Below are 13,329 nucleotides of genomic sequence, written 5' to 3' on the forward strand. Positions count from 1 at the left end.
TTTATATTTAACTCTGTCATTTAGTGGCAATGTCATGTCCTTCGAGCTATGTTTTTGGTTTTGTTTTAAACATATATCATAATTCTTAATACATGCTCCATTGCTTGTTGGAATACTTTTTTTGCTGCAATCATATTCTTCAATCAGTGTCAGTCATTTAATAAAGTTCTGGGTATAATACGGCTCGAAGCTATACAGATTTACTTGATAATTTTGTAACACCTGGGTGTTAAGTTGTCCCCCTTTGCTTTTGCCTATCTTCATTTATTCTAATTTTTTCCAATGGGTCCCCCTTTATCTCTTGTCAAAGATCTTTATTTTAAAATTCGCTCATTTAAACCCTCTAAATATGTAGCTATCAGAAATTGGCCGGGCTACGATCTTCGAAATTCTTCAACTGGGTCTTCTGTCTTGTTGTTCTGCTTAACTCAAAATGCTCCTGTATTCTCTGCAACATTATTTCGTTGGTGCCCCGTTAAAGGAGCATGAGTGCTAATTGAAGATGCAATTTCTGTCGCAGCGTTCTGAACAATCACACCGTTTATTTTCTCTATCTCATCAGAGTTGTATATCCGTGTGTTTTTTAATGTCATTATTGGATTTATAATACGATTTCTCACGAGAAATTAATGGATGAATCTAGAAATGACAAAGGAGGGACTCCTTCAGTTTAGTAAAGTAAAAGATAGAGGATCAATTTTTATTTTTTGCTTGTTGATTTGATTTGTGGTAGGCACCATTTTGCTTGCATTATTCTAGTCATGAATAGTTTTTGCGAAGCGTGCTCTCTCAAGGGCTATTTTGGAGGTACAGTGAACAATGTGTTTTTCGCTTCGGTAGCTACTGGCGATATGGCCTGAGACATCTAAGTCAGCTCAGTCCCTATTTGAAATTAATTTTTTGCTTGAAACCATTGTGATTTTACAGACTTTTGATATTCTTTAACGATTGATGAAAATATGAAACGATAGAAGTCAACAATGTCCCTCTGGTACATTAAAAGAGGAGGGATTCGGATGTGCGCTTTCTAGCTTGGTCGCACAAGTAGTCGAAATCAACATGCAAGGAACAGTAAGTTTGGACAACTGCAATTATAGTCAATGCAGTTGTTGTTCCAATCCACAAACCATCCAATGATCCTTTCCATGGGGAGAAAAAGGAGAGGTAAATGGACATTGGGATTCCAATTACATAATAAGAGACCAAGTTCACAATACCTCCGATCTTGGTTTGTCCTTGACCTCTCAAGCAACCAGCAGAGTTTGCGTTCATGGAGTCAGAAATTTGCATCAAAGCAACAAGCCACATGATGTCGTGAATGATTTCAATGACCTTAGGGTCTTTTGTGAACAACTCAGCAATGGGCATCTGGAAAATGTACAATGTGAAGAAGTTCAAGAGCGAGACGACAAAACCAAAGCAAATTGCGACCTTTGTTGTTGTCTTTGCGGATTCGCCCAAGCCAGCACCAAGGTAGTTTGCAATACGAGTGGATGAGGCAATACCAATAGCGAATGGAACTTGATAGGTCAAAGAGGCAATGGTCAGACCAACAGCTTGTGCTGCTAACTTACGAGTGCCTAAGTATGAGGCCATAAAGGTCAAAATTTCAAATGCCAAAAACTCTGCCTCAAGCATAATCCAACCTGGAATAGCAAGAGAGACCAAATTACGCCATCCCAGGAAGGCACGACGAACGCTCAAACTGCTCCAGCACTTCATAGGGGTATCGGTGTCTGATTTGCGGGAAATGTAGAGTGTAGAAAACAACAATCCCAAGAACATAATCCAGTAGTTGATCGATACAGCGATTGGAGCACCAATGAAGCCAAACTTCTTGACAAAAATAAGGTTCATTACAAGGTTGCAAGGAGCGGCAAAAAGCAAGACAATTGTTGAGATATGGTAAATACCTTGAGCTTGCAAAAATCTCTTACCACACTCAAACATAATGTATGCTGGGATACCTGGACACAAGTAAAACAAATACTCACCAGCAAAAACGGCAGTATCTTCATCAGGAATAATATGCTTGAGAATCTCTCCACCGAAAAAGACCCAAATGACGAGAACAGGGGCTATGATAACAAAATTAAGTGCAATACACTTTTGCATGTACTCGCCAACTAAATGATACTTCTTTGCTCCAAAAGCTTGCGGACACAACGTATCCAAGGCGGTGGAAACACCTTGAATTGTTGCATACCCTGAGATGTTGGCAGTCATAGCTCCCATAGATACAGCGGCCAATTCAGCAGCTCCAAGGTGTCCAACAGAGAAAACAGATACTGTTGAAAGGGAATTTTGGAGAAGGAAAGTCATCACAAGAGGAATAGATGATTTCACCAAAGCGACCAACTCATTGAGTGGTGTAGCTTTCTTGATCTTTTTATTAATAACGGCATCTTCAAATGCTAATGCAATATTGTTATCATCAGTCTCATCGCATGGGATTTGATTGTTGATGAGGATGTCACGCTCTTGTTGAAGGAGCTCCCTTGCGACACTAGACTTACGGCGAGGCTTGGTGGATTGGTTGTTGGGCAAGCCTAACAATGGCTCATGTTCGTTTTGTTCGGAAGAGTCTTCTTGCTGGGCACCTAAATGCAAGAAATCTTTTGGAACAAATAAACCCTGTTTGCCCACAGATCCGTAGACAATTGAGGCCCTTCTCTCCACATTGGAATGAGTAAATTGATTACTCTTGCTATCTACTGACATTTTGTGTTGAAAAGATCTCAAAGAGAAACAGAGTAACGGTTTCTCGAAGCTCTTCGCGAAGGGCAGAAGTTATCTACGAGATGATTTCATAATGCAATATACAGTATATTTCGTTACATGCAAGCTAGCGCATATCCTATCTTCTTCGCACTAAGGGCTATTGAGAGCGAGAAATGCGATATCAAGAAGCTCTAGAGACCATTAATTAAGCTTCACTGATGTTTTGCAATAATTGGGTCAAACATTTTTTGGTGGCTGGATCATCTTGAAGTAGAGTAGAAAAAGTTCCATCTCTCAAAGGCTCGGGCAAGATATTCGCCAATGCTTTTCTAGCCTCAAGATTGTCAGATAAGCGTAAGTAGCATCTAACCACATGCTTGAGCAAGCGTCCAGAGCTTCCCAGTGGACTTGGATGTGACACTGCGAAATTAGAACCAGAGTCTTGGTTTTGTTGGTTGGATCTGTCGGCTGGGACATTGAGCTGCTCAATCATTTTTGACAATACAGAAGCAACTGTATGAAATCTCTCGTAGGTGGTACAAATATAAAATAAACCTTGTTGGTCCAAAAGAATTTTTTGCAAGATAAAAATTGCAACTGTCTTCGATAATTCTGACGAAATCTCCATTATGTTAAGACAAAGAGGAACGATTTCGGTCGTCAAGAGAAAATTAATAACATCAGGAGTATCGTTTTTAACAAGTGCTCCAATAACACCCAAGCTTGTTAAGCGTAAATATTCAAATGATCTCTGTCTGGCGCTGGTGGACAAGAAGGGATACAAATATAACGGAAGGTTTGCACTCAAAAATAATGTCCTTGTATGGCTATTTGATGCAACACATTGAAGCAATGCAAGGGCATTGCAAACTCTATTGGAGACAGAGGCTGTGAGGACAGGCGGGTTGAGAAACGGATATACTGAAACAATCTCTTCCAAAAGCACAGCCATAACACCATAAGAGTTCCATAATACAAGAGCAAGGTCATCGTACTGCTCTCTTTTCTTTCCTAACTCAAGAAGAGCGCGTTCTCTGTTGTTCCCGGTTACAAGTTCTGAGAGCCATTGATAGATTTGTTCGTCACTGAGAGCCCGTTTTTTGCTCTCGTTTGAACCAGAGTTGTTGGCAGTAGTGTTGTTGTTGTTTGGATTGAATGGAGCTGGAAAGTTGGGTTGGGACGATGCGCTAAGCATATTTTGTTGTAGAAATTAGGTGGTTGGGTTGTGAAGTTGTTCAATTGTGGAGCGCCGCGACTCGTCTATTCAAAAGCACAAGGGCACATGTTCGATGTTCTCTCAGAACAAAACACCATTGGCAATTATTTACTGCTTTTTTTTAGAATTATTTTATTATCGTCGATGCTTCATTTTTACCTCGTATTTCCATCACTAAAAAAATAATCTATTGTTTGGCAAGAATGCATTTCAAACCTCAAGAATCAGTGCAATCAAAACATAAATACAATTCAACAATACTTTCGTAAACTTTTACATGCGTTCAAAGGGGTTTACAGCTTTGCTGGCTTGTTGATCTACTGGAAAAGCGCTGCTCGCGATACCAGGCTCCAGAGTTGGCATCAGCGGTCCGGCATTCTGTTGGATAGAGCTCTGTTGCGTAACACCACCAGAAGCTATATTGAGAGTTGACCTTGTTCCGTCATGCGCGAATATGTCCCCAGTGTTGGAAGATGGAGTATGGTTCGATGCAGAGGGTGTTCGCACAGATGAGATGGGATTGAAGAGTTGTTGAAGATTAACAGAAGAAGTGAAGATCAGATTAGACAGCTGCCCTTGATTTAGTGAAGCATTTCCAAGCAGACTGAGGTTGGAGCTCAGAGAAGATGTCGAAAGCTCTGTTTTTGTTTTAAATGACGATGCCTCAAGGAGTATAGTGACTTCTTTTGTAGACTTTGTCAAATTTGCCATGGATTGTCGAACATCATTAAGTACTGGTGCCTCGTTCATAATTCCCTTCACTGCGGCGAAAATTTGAAGAATGGCCTTCAAAAATGCATTAATATCGTCCCATAGAAGTTTCTTGGTTTGAATGGTTTGCTGCGTTCTGAAATTGCTTAAGTTGATGGCGAGTCTGCGATTTATCTCGACTGTAGCAGAGCACACACTGCTAAGATCTTTGCATCTAGTGGTGAGTGTAGGTGTCATAGTAGGCGCCATCATCAGGTTGAGACTCAAGAGTGAACTTATCGTTGTTGTTAGTTCCTTGAGAACAATATGAGCGTCCTTGGCCGAAAATTCAAGGGCTCTTAACAACCTGTTGTCTACCTCATTGTCGCTCACAAAAGTTTCAGTACTCAGGTCCTTTTGTGGTTGTGTTAAAGAACTTTTTGCTCGTAAATCCTGCAAATTTGGGCTGGCAACATTGATGCCTTTTCCAATTGTGCTGAGCGCCTTTGAAGTTGACATAGTCAATTTATACGTGTTTTGCAATTCGCATACAACACCGTAAAGCGATAAGTAAATGGCCCTGAGATCAAATATTTGTGAATTTACACCCAAAGTTTTTGAATTTTCGGCAAAAAGACTAATGAGTTGTCTAAGCAAATTGGTGCATCCGTGTATCAAAAAGGTTAGAGAAGTGCTGGAATCATCACTTGATTCGCAGAGGCTGATTTTATCTTGGATCAGATTGATCTCGGTATTGAAGGAATTCAACTTCACTAGCACAGGCGACGAGGGCTGTCTTTCTGACGAGAATCGAGCAAGAACGCGGCGGAACTCGTATAGACAATGAATAAGCTTCTTACCAATTGTCATCGTGGCCAAAGAGTTGCGAAAGTTGTATGTGCTTACGTTGGAAGGGGGAGAAAGTTGTGTTTGAAGACCATTTGCCGATGCAAGCGAAGTCGCTTTGCTCATTTTTGAAGGGGAAATATCGAAAGCAGCTGCGCGATCAGGAGTACTTTTAGATTCCTGCTCTGACCTTGGTACTTCAGTATGGCGATCTCGCTGCTGTACTCGTGCGAGTTCATCATTTGGGCGTTCTTGTAGGGTCGACAAACGCCTTGAAAATGTATTCAATTTGTGATCTCCATCGAAAAATTCTCGTGCTTCACCTACGTGTTCCTCTCTATACGTGTTGGCTCGGTTACGTACAAATTCGGGAACTTTACTCGTTAACGAGGAATCTATAGTCTTTGAATTGCCAGATCCAGCGGTGCCAATTTGAAGCTTGGAGAACTCAATGTGCGAATTTGTGTCTCTTTCATCATCATTTGAGTAGTCGAGTTTCTCATTTGGAAGCAGAAGTTTCCGCTCAGGTTTACTTGGAGTGATAGAGTCTATTGACACGCCTCCAGCTGAAGATAGTGTTCCATCTGGGGTAACCTTACTGCTGTTGATGATAAGACCCATCCTCCGTGAAGCTTTCAGCGATTTTGACCTGGTGTCAGACAAAGATCTCGTTCTGACAAAACTTGGTGTAGATGGAGAGATCTGCTTGGAAATGACATGGGCTTGACTATCGATATGTTGGTCTAAAGCAACACGGTTATTGAAGAGGTAAGATTTTAGCTCGTTCGTACTCGAGATTGATTCGTAAAATTCAATAGGCGGTAATATTAGAGGGTTTCCAGTCAAAACTATGGTTTCTAGAGACAAAATGTCACACAACGAAGGTGTTGTGAATGAGATCTTATTGTCTCTCAACAGCAAATATCTCAAAGACAATAACTCCACAAACTCCTTCAGTCGAATGAACTTAATAGAATTCTGTGCGAGGTTGAGGCTCTCCAAATTGGAACATTGACTTAGTATCAGGGGGAATGACGTGAGTAGGTTGTTATGTAAGTCCACAACTCGTAATTTCGGTGAAAGAATCAACCCTATTGCATTAGGGAGATGCGTTAATCTATTATCTGAAAGACACAACTGCTCGATGTAACCAGGGGGACTTAGATTGTCCAAGACCTGAGCAAGTGCTTCTAGGATAACCTCAATAGTGAAGTTGGGAGGGAAATTGGAAAGCTTGATCGCCACCGTATTTTTATTTACAATCAGGTCCCATTGGTCTGCAAAAAGGCTTTTCGCGTCGTAATGTTTGTCATGTTGTGGTATGTGGGACATTGACGACTGTTATTTCTGAGTTATTTGATGTTTACACTAGACCCCACCCTTTCTGGCGAGACTGAAAAAAGACAACATGAAAAGGAGTCAAACTCGACAAAATTGCTAACTAATTGTAGACTTAATTTTCTATCCATGCTTTTTTTTTTCTAGCTTCTTTGTTTTGATGCTTCTGGTTACTTGCTTTCAGCTTTCGAACAGATTAATGCATAGTCTAGACAACCACTATTTCGTTAGGCGCTATGTGATTTTGATCGTACATCGTTTATTAAAATAATCTGTCATGAAGTTTTACGCACTTACTCTTTGCGAAGGCTCGTTGCATCGTAGCCCTTCCTTTACGAAGTGATCCCTTTACCTAAGGCATCCACTCGCTCTTGCCAAATTGTCTTACCACTACATGTACAGACGTACTTGTCATTTTCCCAAGCACCTGCGCTTCTAGCTATGACTCCGCAAAGCGAATCCTCAGTCACATCCTCCTTGTCCTTTGATAAAACAAAGCTGCGTCCAATAATGTCCATGATACGCAAGCGCGCTTGTAAGAATTGTTGATGCGAGTCACCAAGAGTACTGCCGGATGAAGCGGCGTTCTGACCCGATACCACGAAAGGTTCAAAGCTGTGGAAAATTTTGCTGGAGGAAAGCCCATCTTCACTCAAGTCACCCGAGGCTCTGATTTGGGGATAGTATGTTCCTTCAGCCAAGTTGCTCAAAGTCAAATCCACAACGAGGTTCTCTTGGTCAACTGCAACAATTCGGGCCAAACCTTTGACCGACTGGTTCTTCTTGAATGAATGGAAACACTCCAAAATTGACACGGCGGCAGAATTGGGAGCTCCGGTTCCTCGGATGATAGCATCCTTCCCTATTTTCTGGAGCGAGCTCACAATTTCTGAGGGCGGCACAAAGCCGATTACGCTCACGACATTCGACTTCCAATCAATGTTAAGCTTTTCTAGACCCTTGGTGTCTTGCAATGCGTTCTTGACAGATTGTTCGCAACCGTCACATTCCATTGGAACGTTAAATACCATTTCGAACAGCTTCGTCATTGTATAATTATCAGTTTGATGTATTAATGCAAGGGTGTAAGAATTGTACGTAGATCAAGTGAGTAATTTCGTGTGGTAAACGCGAATGCTGACTAAATGCAAACTCGGAGAAACGAAAACGAAGAAAAAAAAACAGGCATTGTCAAATACAAAGATAAAAAAAAATTTTTAGGAAAGAAGCAACAATTCTTATCGTGTGGCCCCATTTGCTCGGTCTTGCCCACATTTGTTCATTTTGGTTATTGGTCCCGACCGGATGTGCCGCGGGACGGTTATCGGCTATCGCCGCATACTGCAACTGATAAGGTTGCCACTCCACATTTCGAGAAGTATATAAGAGACACCCAATTGTGTTTGATCGACGCAATTCCTACATTGAAAAGTACAAAGAAAGAATTGAACATTGGAAATGACAGACTCTCTCCAAGTAAATCCCTCCGAAAATGGATTTGGATGCACAATCCACTTACCTACTTATGCCCAGAATGATCCCTCCAAATTGAACGAAGAAGACTTTAAAGCATTGTACGAGGCTACGCTCACACATCTTGTCGTGGTGATCCCCGGCCAAGAAGACTTAGCTCCTTCCAGTCAATATATCCTCACCAAAAGATTTGACCCCTCGATTCCTGAGCCAAAGAAAGAGGGATTTGCCGGGTATGGACACGGAAAGGAATTCCGTCACGAGAAATCTGTATTGAGAAAAGACGGAACTAGTGTCAAGAGCCAGCCTCAGGTCCAAATTTTGGGACAAGGTGTCTTTGAAGCTGATGAGCCTGGAAATGAGAACGGTGAGGCCATTTCTCTCACGCATCCATCACACACCTCGTTCCACAAGGACCCATTGACAGAAGAACAAATTATCAATGAAAGAAAAACAAGATTCTACAGATGGCACATTGACTCTGCTTTGTACGACTTGTCTCCTCCCATGGTCACCACGCTTCTCGGAATCAAGGTGCCTCCTGCGACACAAACACAGTTCATCGATTATGATGATGGAAGTGGGGATGTTTTGGAGTTGACACAAGGAGCAACATGTTTTGTCAGTGGAGCTGCAGCTTTTGAGCGTCTCTCCGACGAAGAAAAGGAGTTTGCCCTCAACACAATTGTAGAATACGCTCCACATCCATATATCTTCATCTCGCCTGCAAAGGCCAACAAGGATGGATTAGTGATGGTCTCCGAGGGAAAAGAGACAAAAATGGATGAATTGCCTGAATGGGAGGAGCTGAAAATCAAAAAATTACCAATGGTATGGACCAACCCAGTCACTGGAAAGCATCACTTGCAGGTCCATGGATGCTGCCTCAATAAACTCCACACCAAGACTGATTCAGGAGTGAAGACCTTAGACCTTGAAGAAGCTCGTAAGAAGGCTCACTCGATGATGAGACCAGCTATTGCTTCCAAAAATGTTTTGGCACATTCTTGGAGCCAAGGTGACTTGGTGATTTTCTTCAACCAGGGTGTCTGGCATTCGGTCACTGGTGAGCTCAAGGGAACCCACGACGGCATGGATGAGAAGAGACTCATGCACCAATGTAACATCGCCAGTGGCAGAGATCCCATCACTGTCAAGGCCTAGGCTGATGATTACCTCTTACAATCCACACATATTTAATTAGCCAGGAAATGGCACACGTCTAGGAGTTTCACTTCTCAAAATTGATAATTCCAGAAATTTTATCCGAAATAAAAAAAGATTTCCAAAAAGAAAATGTAGCGCCCCAGCCATTCCCACCCATACCCGCTCAATCACCTTTGATTCAGTTAGGTACAGATCCAACAAGCCAACTTTGTGGACGGCACTATCCGATAAGCCCATAAACTCATGAAATGACTGATCAAAAGACGTCTTCAATAAATCAAATTAGAGCCATTTTTTTCTCATTTTTAAATTTTCCGGAACAAACTTTTTGAGTCGGTTCTTACCAGTGCAGGACACATTACATTCACTCTAAATTTCCCTATCTCCGCCCAAAAACCGAACAAAACCCAGCTAAACCCGTAGATATGGCACATTTCGTAACAATTGCTACATGCAACCTCAACCAATGGGCTCTCGACTTCGAGGGAAACCGTGACCGTATTTTGGAAAGTATCCGTGTGGCTAAAAGTAAAGGTGCTAAACTCAGAGTGGGCCCAGAGTTGGAAATATGTGGTTATGGATGTTTAGACCACTTTGGCGAGAATGATCTCTACGAGCAGTCATGGCAGATGTATGGCGAAATCCTCAACCATCCTGATACCGACAACATTATCTTGGATATTGGTATGCCTATCATACACAAGTCGATCAAGTACAATTGTCGTGTGATCAGTTTCAACAAAAAGATTCTTCTCATTAGACCGAAATTGCATCTTGCAAATGACGGCAATTACAGAGAAATGCGGTACTTTACTCCTTGGAACAGACCCAAGTATCACGAAACGTTCTACTTGCCAAGGGAAATCAAGAACATCACCCACCAGACCTCTGTGCCAATCGGAGATTGTGTCATAGAAACCATGGACACCAAGATTGGAGCTGAGACTTGTGAGGAACTTTTCACCCCACAATCTCCACATATTGCAATGGCCCTTGATGGTGTCGAGATCTTCACCAATTCTTCTGGATCTCACCATGAACTCAGGAAGTTGGATGTCAGAATGGAGTTGATCTCTGGTGCTTCCAAAAAGTGTGGTGGAGTCTATGTGTATGCTAATCAAAAAGGGTGCGATGGTGATCGTCTTTACTACGATGGATGCGCCTGCATCATTCTCAATGGTCAAATTCTTGCACAGGGTCAGCAGTTCTCTCTTGATGATGTTGAAGTTGTGACTGCAACTATCAATCTCAATGACATTCGTTCTTACAGGAATCAGAAGTCAGCAGCTCTTCAATCAACCGCAAGTGAAAATCCTTACCATTCCGTCTTCGTTGACTTCGAGATGTCGCCTCCTGCTCTTGTGTTTGATCCTTCGGTGAAACCTACCGAACCAAGACCGGCAAGATACCATAAACCAGAGGAAGAAATTGCTCTTGGTCCAGCATGCTGGCTTTGGGATTATTTACGTCGTTCCAAGACCGGTGGATTCTTTCTTCCTTTGAGTGGAGGCATCGACTCATGTGCAACAGCAGTCATTGTTCACTCAATGTGTAGATTGGTTGTTAAGAGCATTGACGCCGGAAATGAACAAGTTCTCCAAGACTTAAGGGCCCTCACGAAATCTAAGGACTTTCATCCAAAATTGAGTCAGACTGTTGCTAGTCGCTTATTTTACACGTCATACATGGGGACTGAAAACTCGTCGAAGGAAACTAGAGAAAGAGCCAGAGATTTGGCTGCCAAAATCGGCGCAAACCATGTTGATTTGAACATGGATTCTGTCGTGAGCTCTGTCGTCAGCTTATTCGAGGTTGCAACCGGTAAGAAGCCCATTTTCAAGATTTTTGGCGGCTCACAAACTGAGAATTTGGCACTCCAGAACATCCAGGCTCGCTTGAGAATGATTCTAAGCTACCTCTTTGCTCAATTGTTGCCTTGGACGAAAGGAAGAGAAGGTGGTCTTCTCGTTTTGGGAAGTGCGAACGTCGATGAATGCTTGCGTGGTTACTTGACCAAGTATGATTGTTCAAGTGCGGACCTCAACCCTATCGGAGGAATTTCTAAAACCGACTTAAAAGCTTTTATCAAATGGGCCGAGAAGAAATTCAACATCCCTATTTTGAAGGAGTTCATTGAAGCTACTCCTACTGCGGAACTTGAGCCTATCACAAAAGATTACGTTCAATCAGACGAGGTGGATATGGGAATGACATATGAAGAATTGTCAGCATTCGGAAAACTCAGAAAAGTTGATAAGTGTGGTCCAAAGGCTATGTTTGTCAAATTGTACCATGAGTGGTCTCGTCCACCCTACAACTACTCGGCAGAGGTAATTGCAGAGAAGGTGAAAAAGTTCTACTTCTTCTACGCGATCAACAGGCACAAGATGACCACTATGACGCCTTCATACCACGCAGAGCAATACTCACCAGATGATAACAGATTTGATTTGCGTCCATTCTTGATCAACCCAAGATTTCCATTGGCCAGCAAAAACATCGATAGCATTGTATCGGAGATAAACCAGAGAAACAGATATCATGAGCCTCGTGCGAAGGTTGAGGAAAAGAAGCAAAATGGTCTCTTTGTCCCCAAGAATGAGGAAGTCGACTAGGGTCTCCAGTTATTCTCACTTCGTAGCTTATTAGTTAGCTCGATCCGACGAATAAAGTCCAGTATACTCAATAATGTTTGTTTACATGCGTCTTCCTGAAGAAAATGGCCTGTTTTGGATGATTTGTTGAAGACAATGAGTTGGTATTTGCCCTGCATTTGCCCAATCATCAACTCTTTATCTAAAGTCTCGTTCGTTGATAGGAGTAAGAGTTTAGAAACGGCACCGTTAGTGCTCACAATGAAGTTTTTTGATAAGCCTGGGAACCATGTGTTCCAAAACTTTGGAAGTTGATTAAAATTGCACTTCCAGAACAATCGCTCACCGCTTCCACGTTTGAGAAGGTGACATACACTGATCTTGGCAGATTCATAATTGTTAAGTAAGCGCGAGTCGAGATGCCATTGTATCGAGTCCGTATATGTAGCAAACGACCTAGGCATTCTTCCAATGAAAGATTCCGTAGTGAGCAATGCTCGTATTGCTAGCTCTTCTACTATGTCGATTACCACCAATCCACTTACAACAACGCCATTGAATTCATTGGGATCGTATTGGGTAGTCAAGAAGTTTGTAAATACGGCACCACCCAACGAATGGCCTACAAGTGTCAAGATACTCTCAGGTTTATGACGTCTGACAAACTCCTGAAGAACGAACTTACAGTCATTTGTGAGCGCCTCTAGACTCAAATCCAAATGATCCGACTCAGTCGAATCTCCATGGCCTCTTGCGTCATAGAGAAACGATCCATAGCCTAATTCATTGTAAGCATCATTGGCCAAGTTCCAGAACGTCATTGCAGACGATCCAGCGCCATGGTGACAGATAAGTATTGGAGCCGACTTATTTTTCGGCGGACGATAAAGCGTTTTAATCTCTATTTCAGTATCCTCAATCCGATAAATATCCTGGATCAGGAATAGCAGCTTGGCTTTCTCATACTCTTCTATCAACACAAGATCGTCCTCAAGATTTGCCATTGACGGCACATCAGACTCTTGATTTCCGTCATTCCCATCTTCGTCTATCGGAAAACACGTCAGCATTTTTTTCTTTTGCAGCCAAAGACTTTTCGCCAAATTACTCATGTTACACACTTTACTAAGAGTTAATGTGGGGAGATCACTATTTACATTAGTCCTGAGAGCATAGTACATCTCGACCAGTGACAGGTGAAATAAAATTTTTTTGGACACAGTTTAAGAATCCAATTGTGTTTGCTGTGACATTATTATTTAGCCGCTAATTCTTAAAGCATAC

The 13,329-nt window shown here is 42.1% G+C and overlaps 7 protein-coding genes across 7 annotated transcripts; 2 read left to right on the plus strand and 5 right to left on the minus strand.

Annotated features, from left to right (window-relative positions):
- Positions 1-996: 996 nt before the first annotated feature.
- Positions 997-2,721, minus strand: PUMCH_003961 (uncharacterized protein; the record flags this gene model as incomplete). Its single annotated transcript, XM_063022914.1, has 1 exon — positions 997-2,721. One exon carries the CDS (start codon positions 2,719-2,721, stop codon positions 997-999), a length of 1,725 nt encoding a protein of 574 aa, XP_062878984.1.
- Positions 2,722-2,926: 205 nt separating this feature from the next.
- On the minus strand, positions 2,927-3,916 carry PUMCH_003962 (uncharacterized protein; the record flags this gene model as incomplete). The annotated part of the gene is made up of 1 exon (XM_063022915.1): positions 2,927-3,916. One exon carries the CDS (start codon positions 3,914-3,916, stop codon positions 2,927-2,929), a length of 990 nt encoding a protein of 329 aa, XP_062878985.1.
- Positions 3,917-4,210: 294 nt separating this feature from the next.
- PUMCH_003963 (uncharacterized protein) lies at positions 4,211-6,805 on the minus strand (the record flags this gene model as incomplete). The annotated part of the gene is made up of 1 exon (XM_063022916.1): positions 4,211-6,805. One exon carries the CDS (start codon positions 6,803-6,805, stop codon positions 4,211-4,213), a length of 2,595 nt encoding a protein of 864 aa, XP_062878986.1.
- A 338-nt stretch (positions 6,806-7,143) lies between these two features.
- On the minus strand, positions 7,144-7,860 carry PUMCH_003964 (uncharacterized protein; the record flags this gene model as incomplete). Its single annotated transcript, XM_063022917.1, has 1 exon — positions 7,144-7,860. The coding sequence occupies one exon, from the start codon at positions 7,858-7,860 to the stop codon at positions 7,144-7,146; it is 717 nt and encodes a 238-aa protein (XP_062878987.1).
- Positions 7,861-8,269: 409 nt separating this feature from the next.
- Positions 8,270-9,448, plus strand: PUMCH_003965 (uncharacterized protein; the record flags this gene model as incomplete). The annotated part of the gene is made up of 1 exon (XM_063022918.1): positions 8,270-9,448. One exon carries the CDS (start codon positions 8,270-8,272, stop codon positions 9,446-9,448), a length of 1,179 nt encoding a protein of 392 aa, XP_062878988.1.
- A 428-nt stretch (positions 9,449-9,876) lies between these two features.
- PUMCH_003966 (uncharacterized protein) lies at positions 9,877-12,066 on the plus strand (the record flags this gene model as incomplete). The annotated part of the gene is made up of 1 exon (XM_063022919.1): positions 9,877-12,066. The coding sequence occupies one exon, from the start codon at positions 9,877-9,879 to the stop codon at positions 12,064-12,066; it is 2,190 nt and encodes a 729-aa protein (XP_062878989.1).
- PUMCH_003967 (uncharacterized protein) lies at positions 12,063-13,226 on the minus strand (the record flags this gene model as incomplete). The annotated part of the gene is made up of 1 exon (XM_063022920.1): positions 12,063-13,226. One exon carries the CDS (start codon positions 13,224-13,226, stop codon positions 12,063-12,065), a length of 1,164 nt encoding a protein of 387 aa, XP_062878990.1.
- Between the last annotated feature and the right edge of the window lie 103 nt (positions 13,227-13,329).

Source organism: Australozyma saopauloensis, chromosome 5, assembly GCF_035610405.1.
Source record: "Australozyma saopauloensis chromosome 5, complete sequence".
Lineage (NCBI taxonomy): Eukaryota > Fungi > Ascomycota > Pichiomycetes > Serinales > Metschnikowiaceae > Australozyma > Australozyma saopauloensis.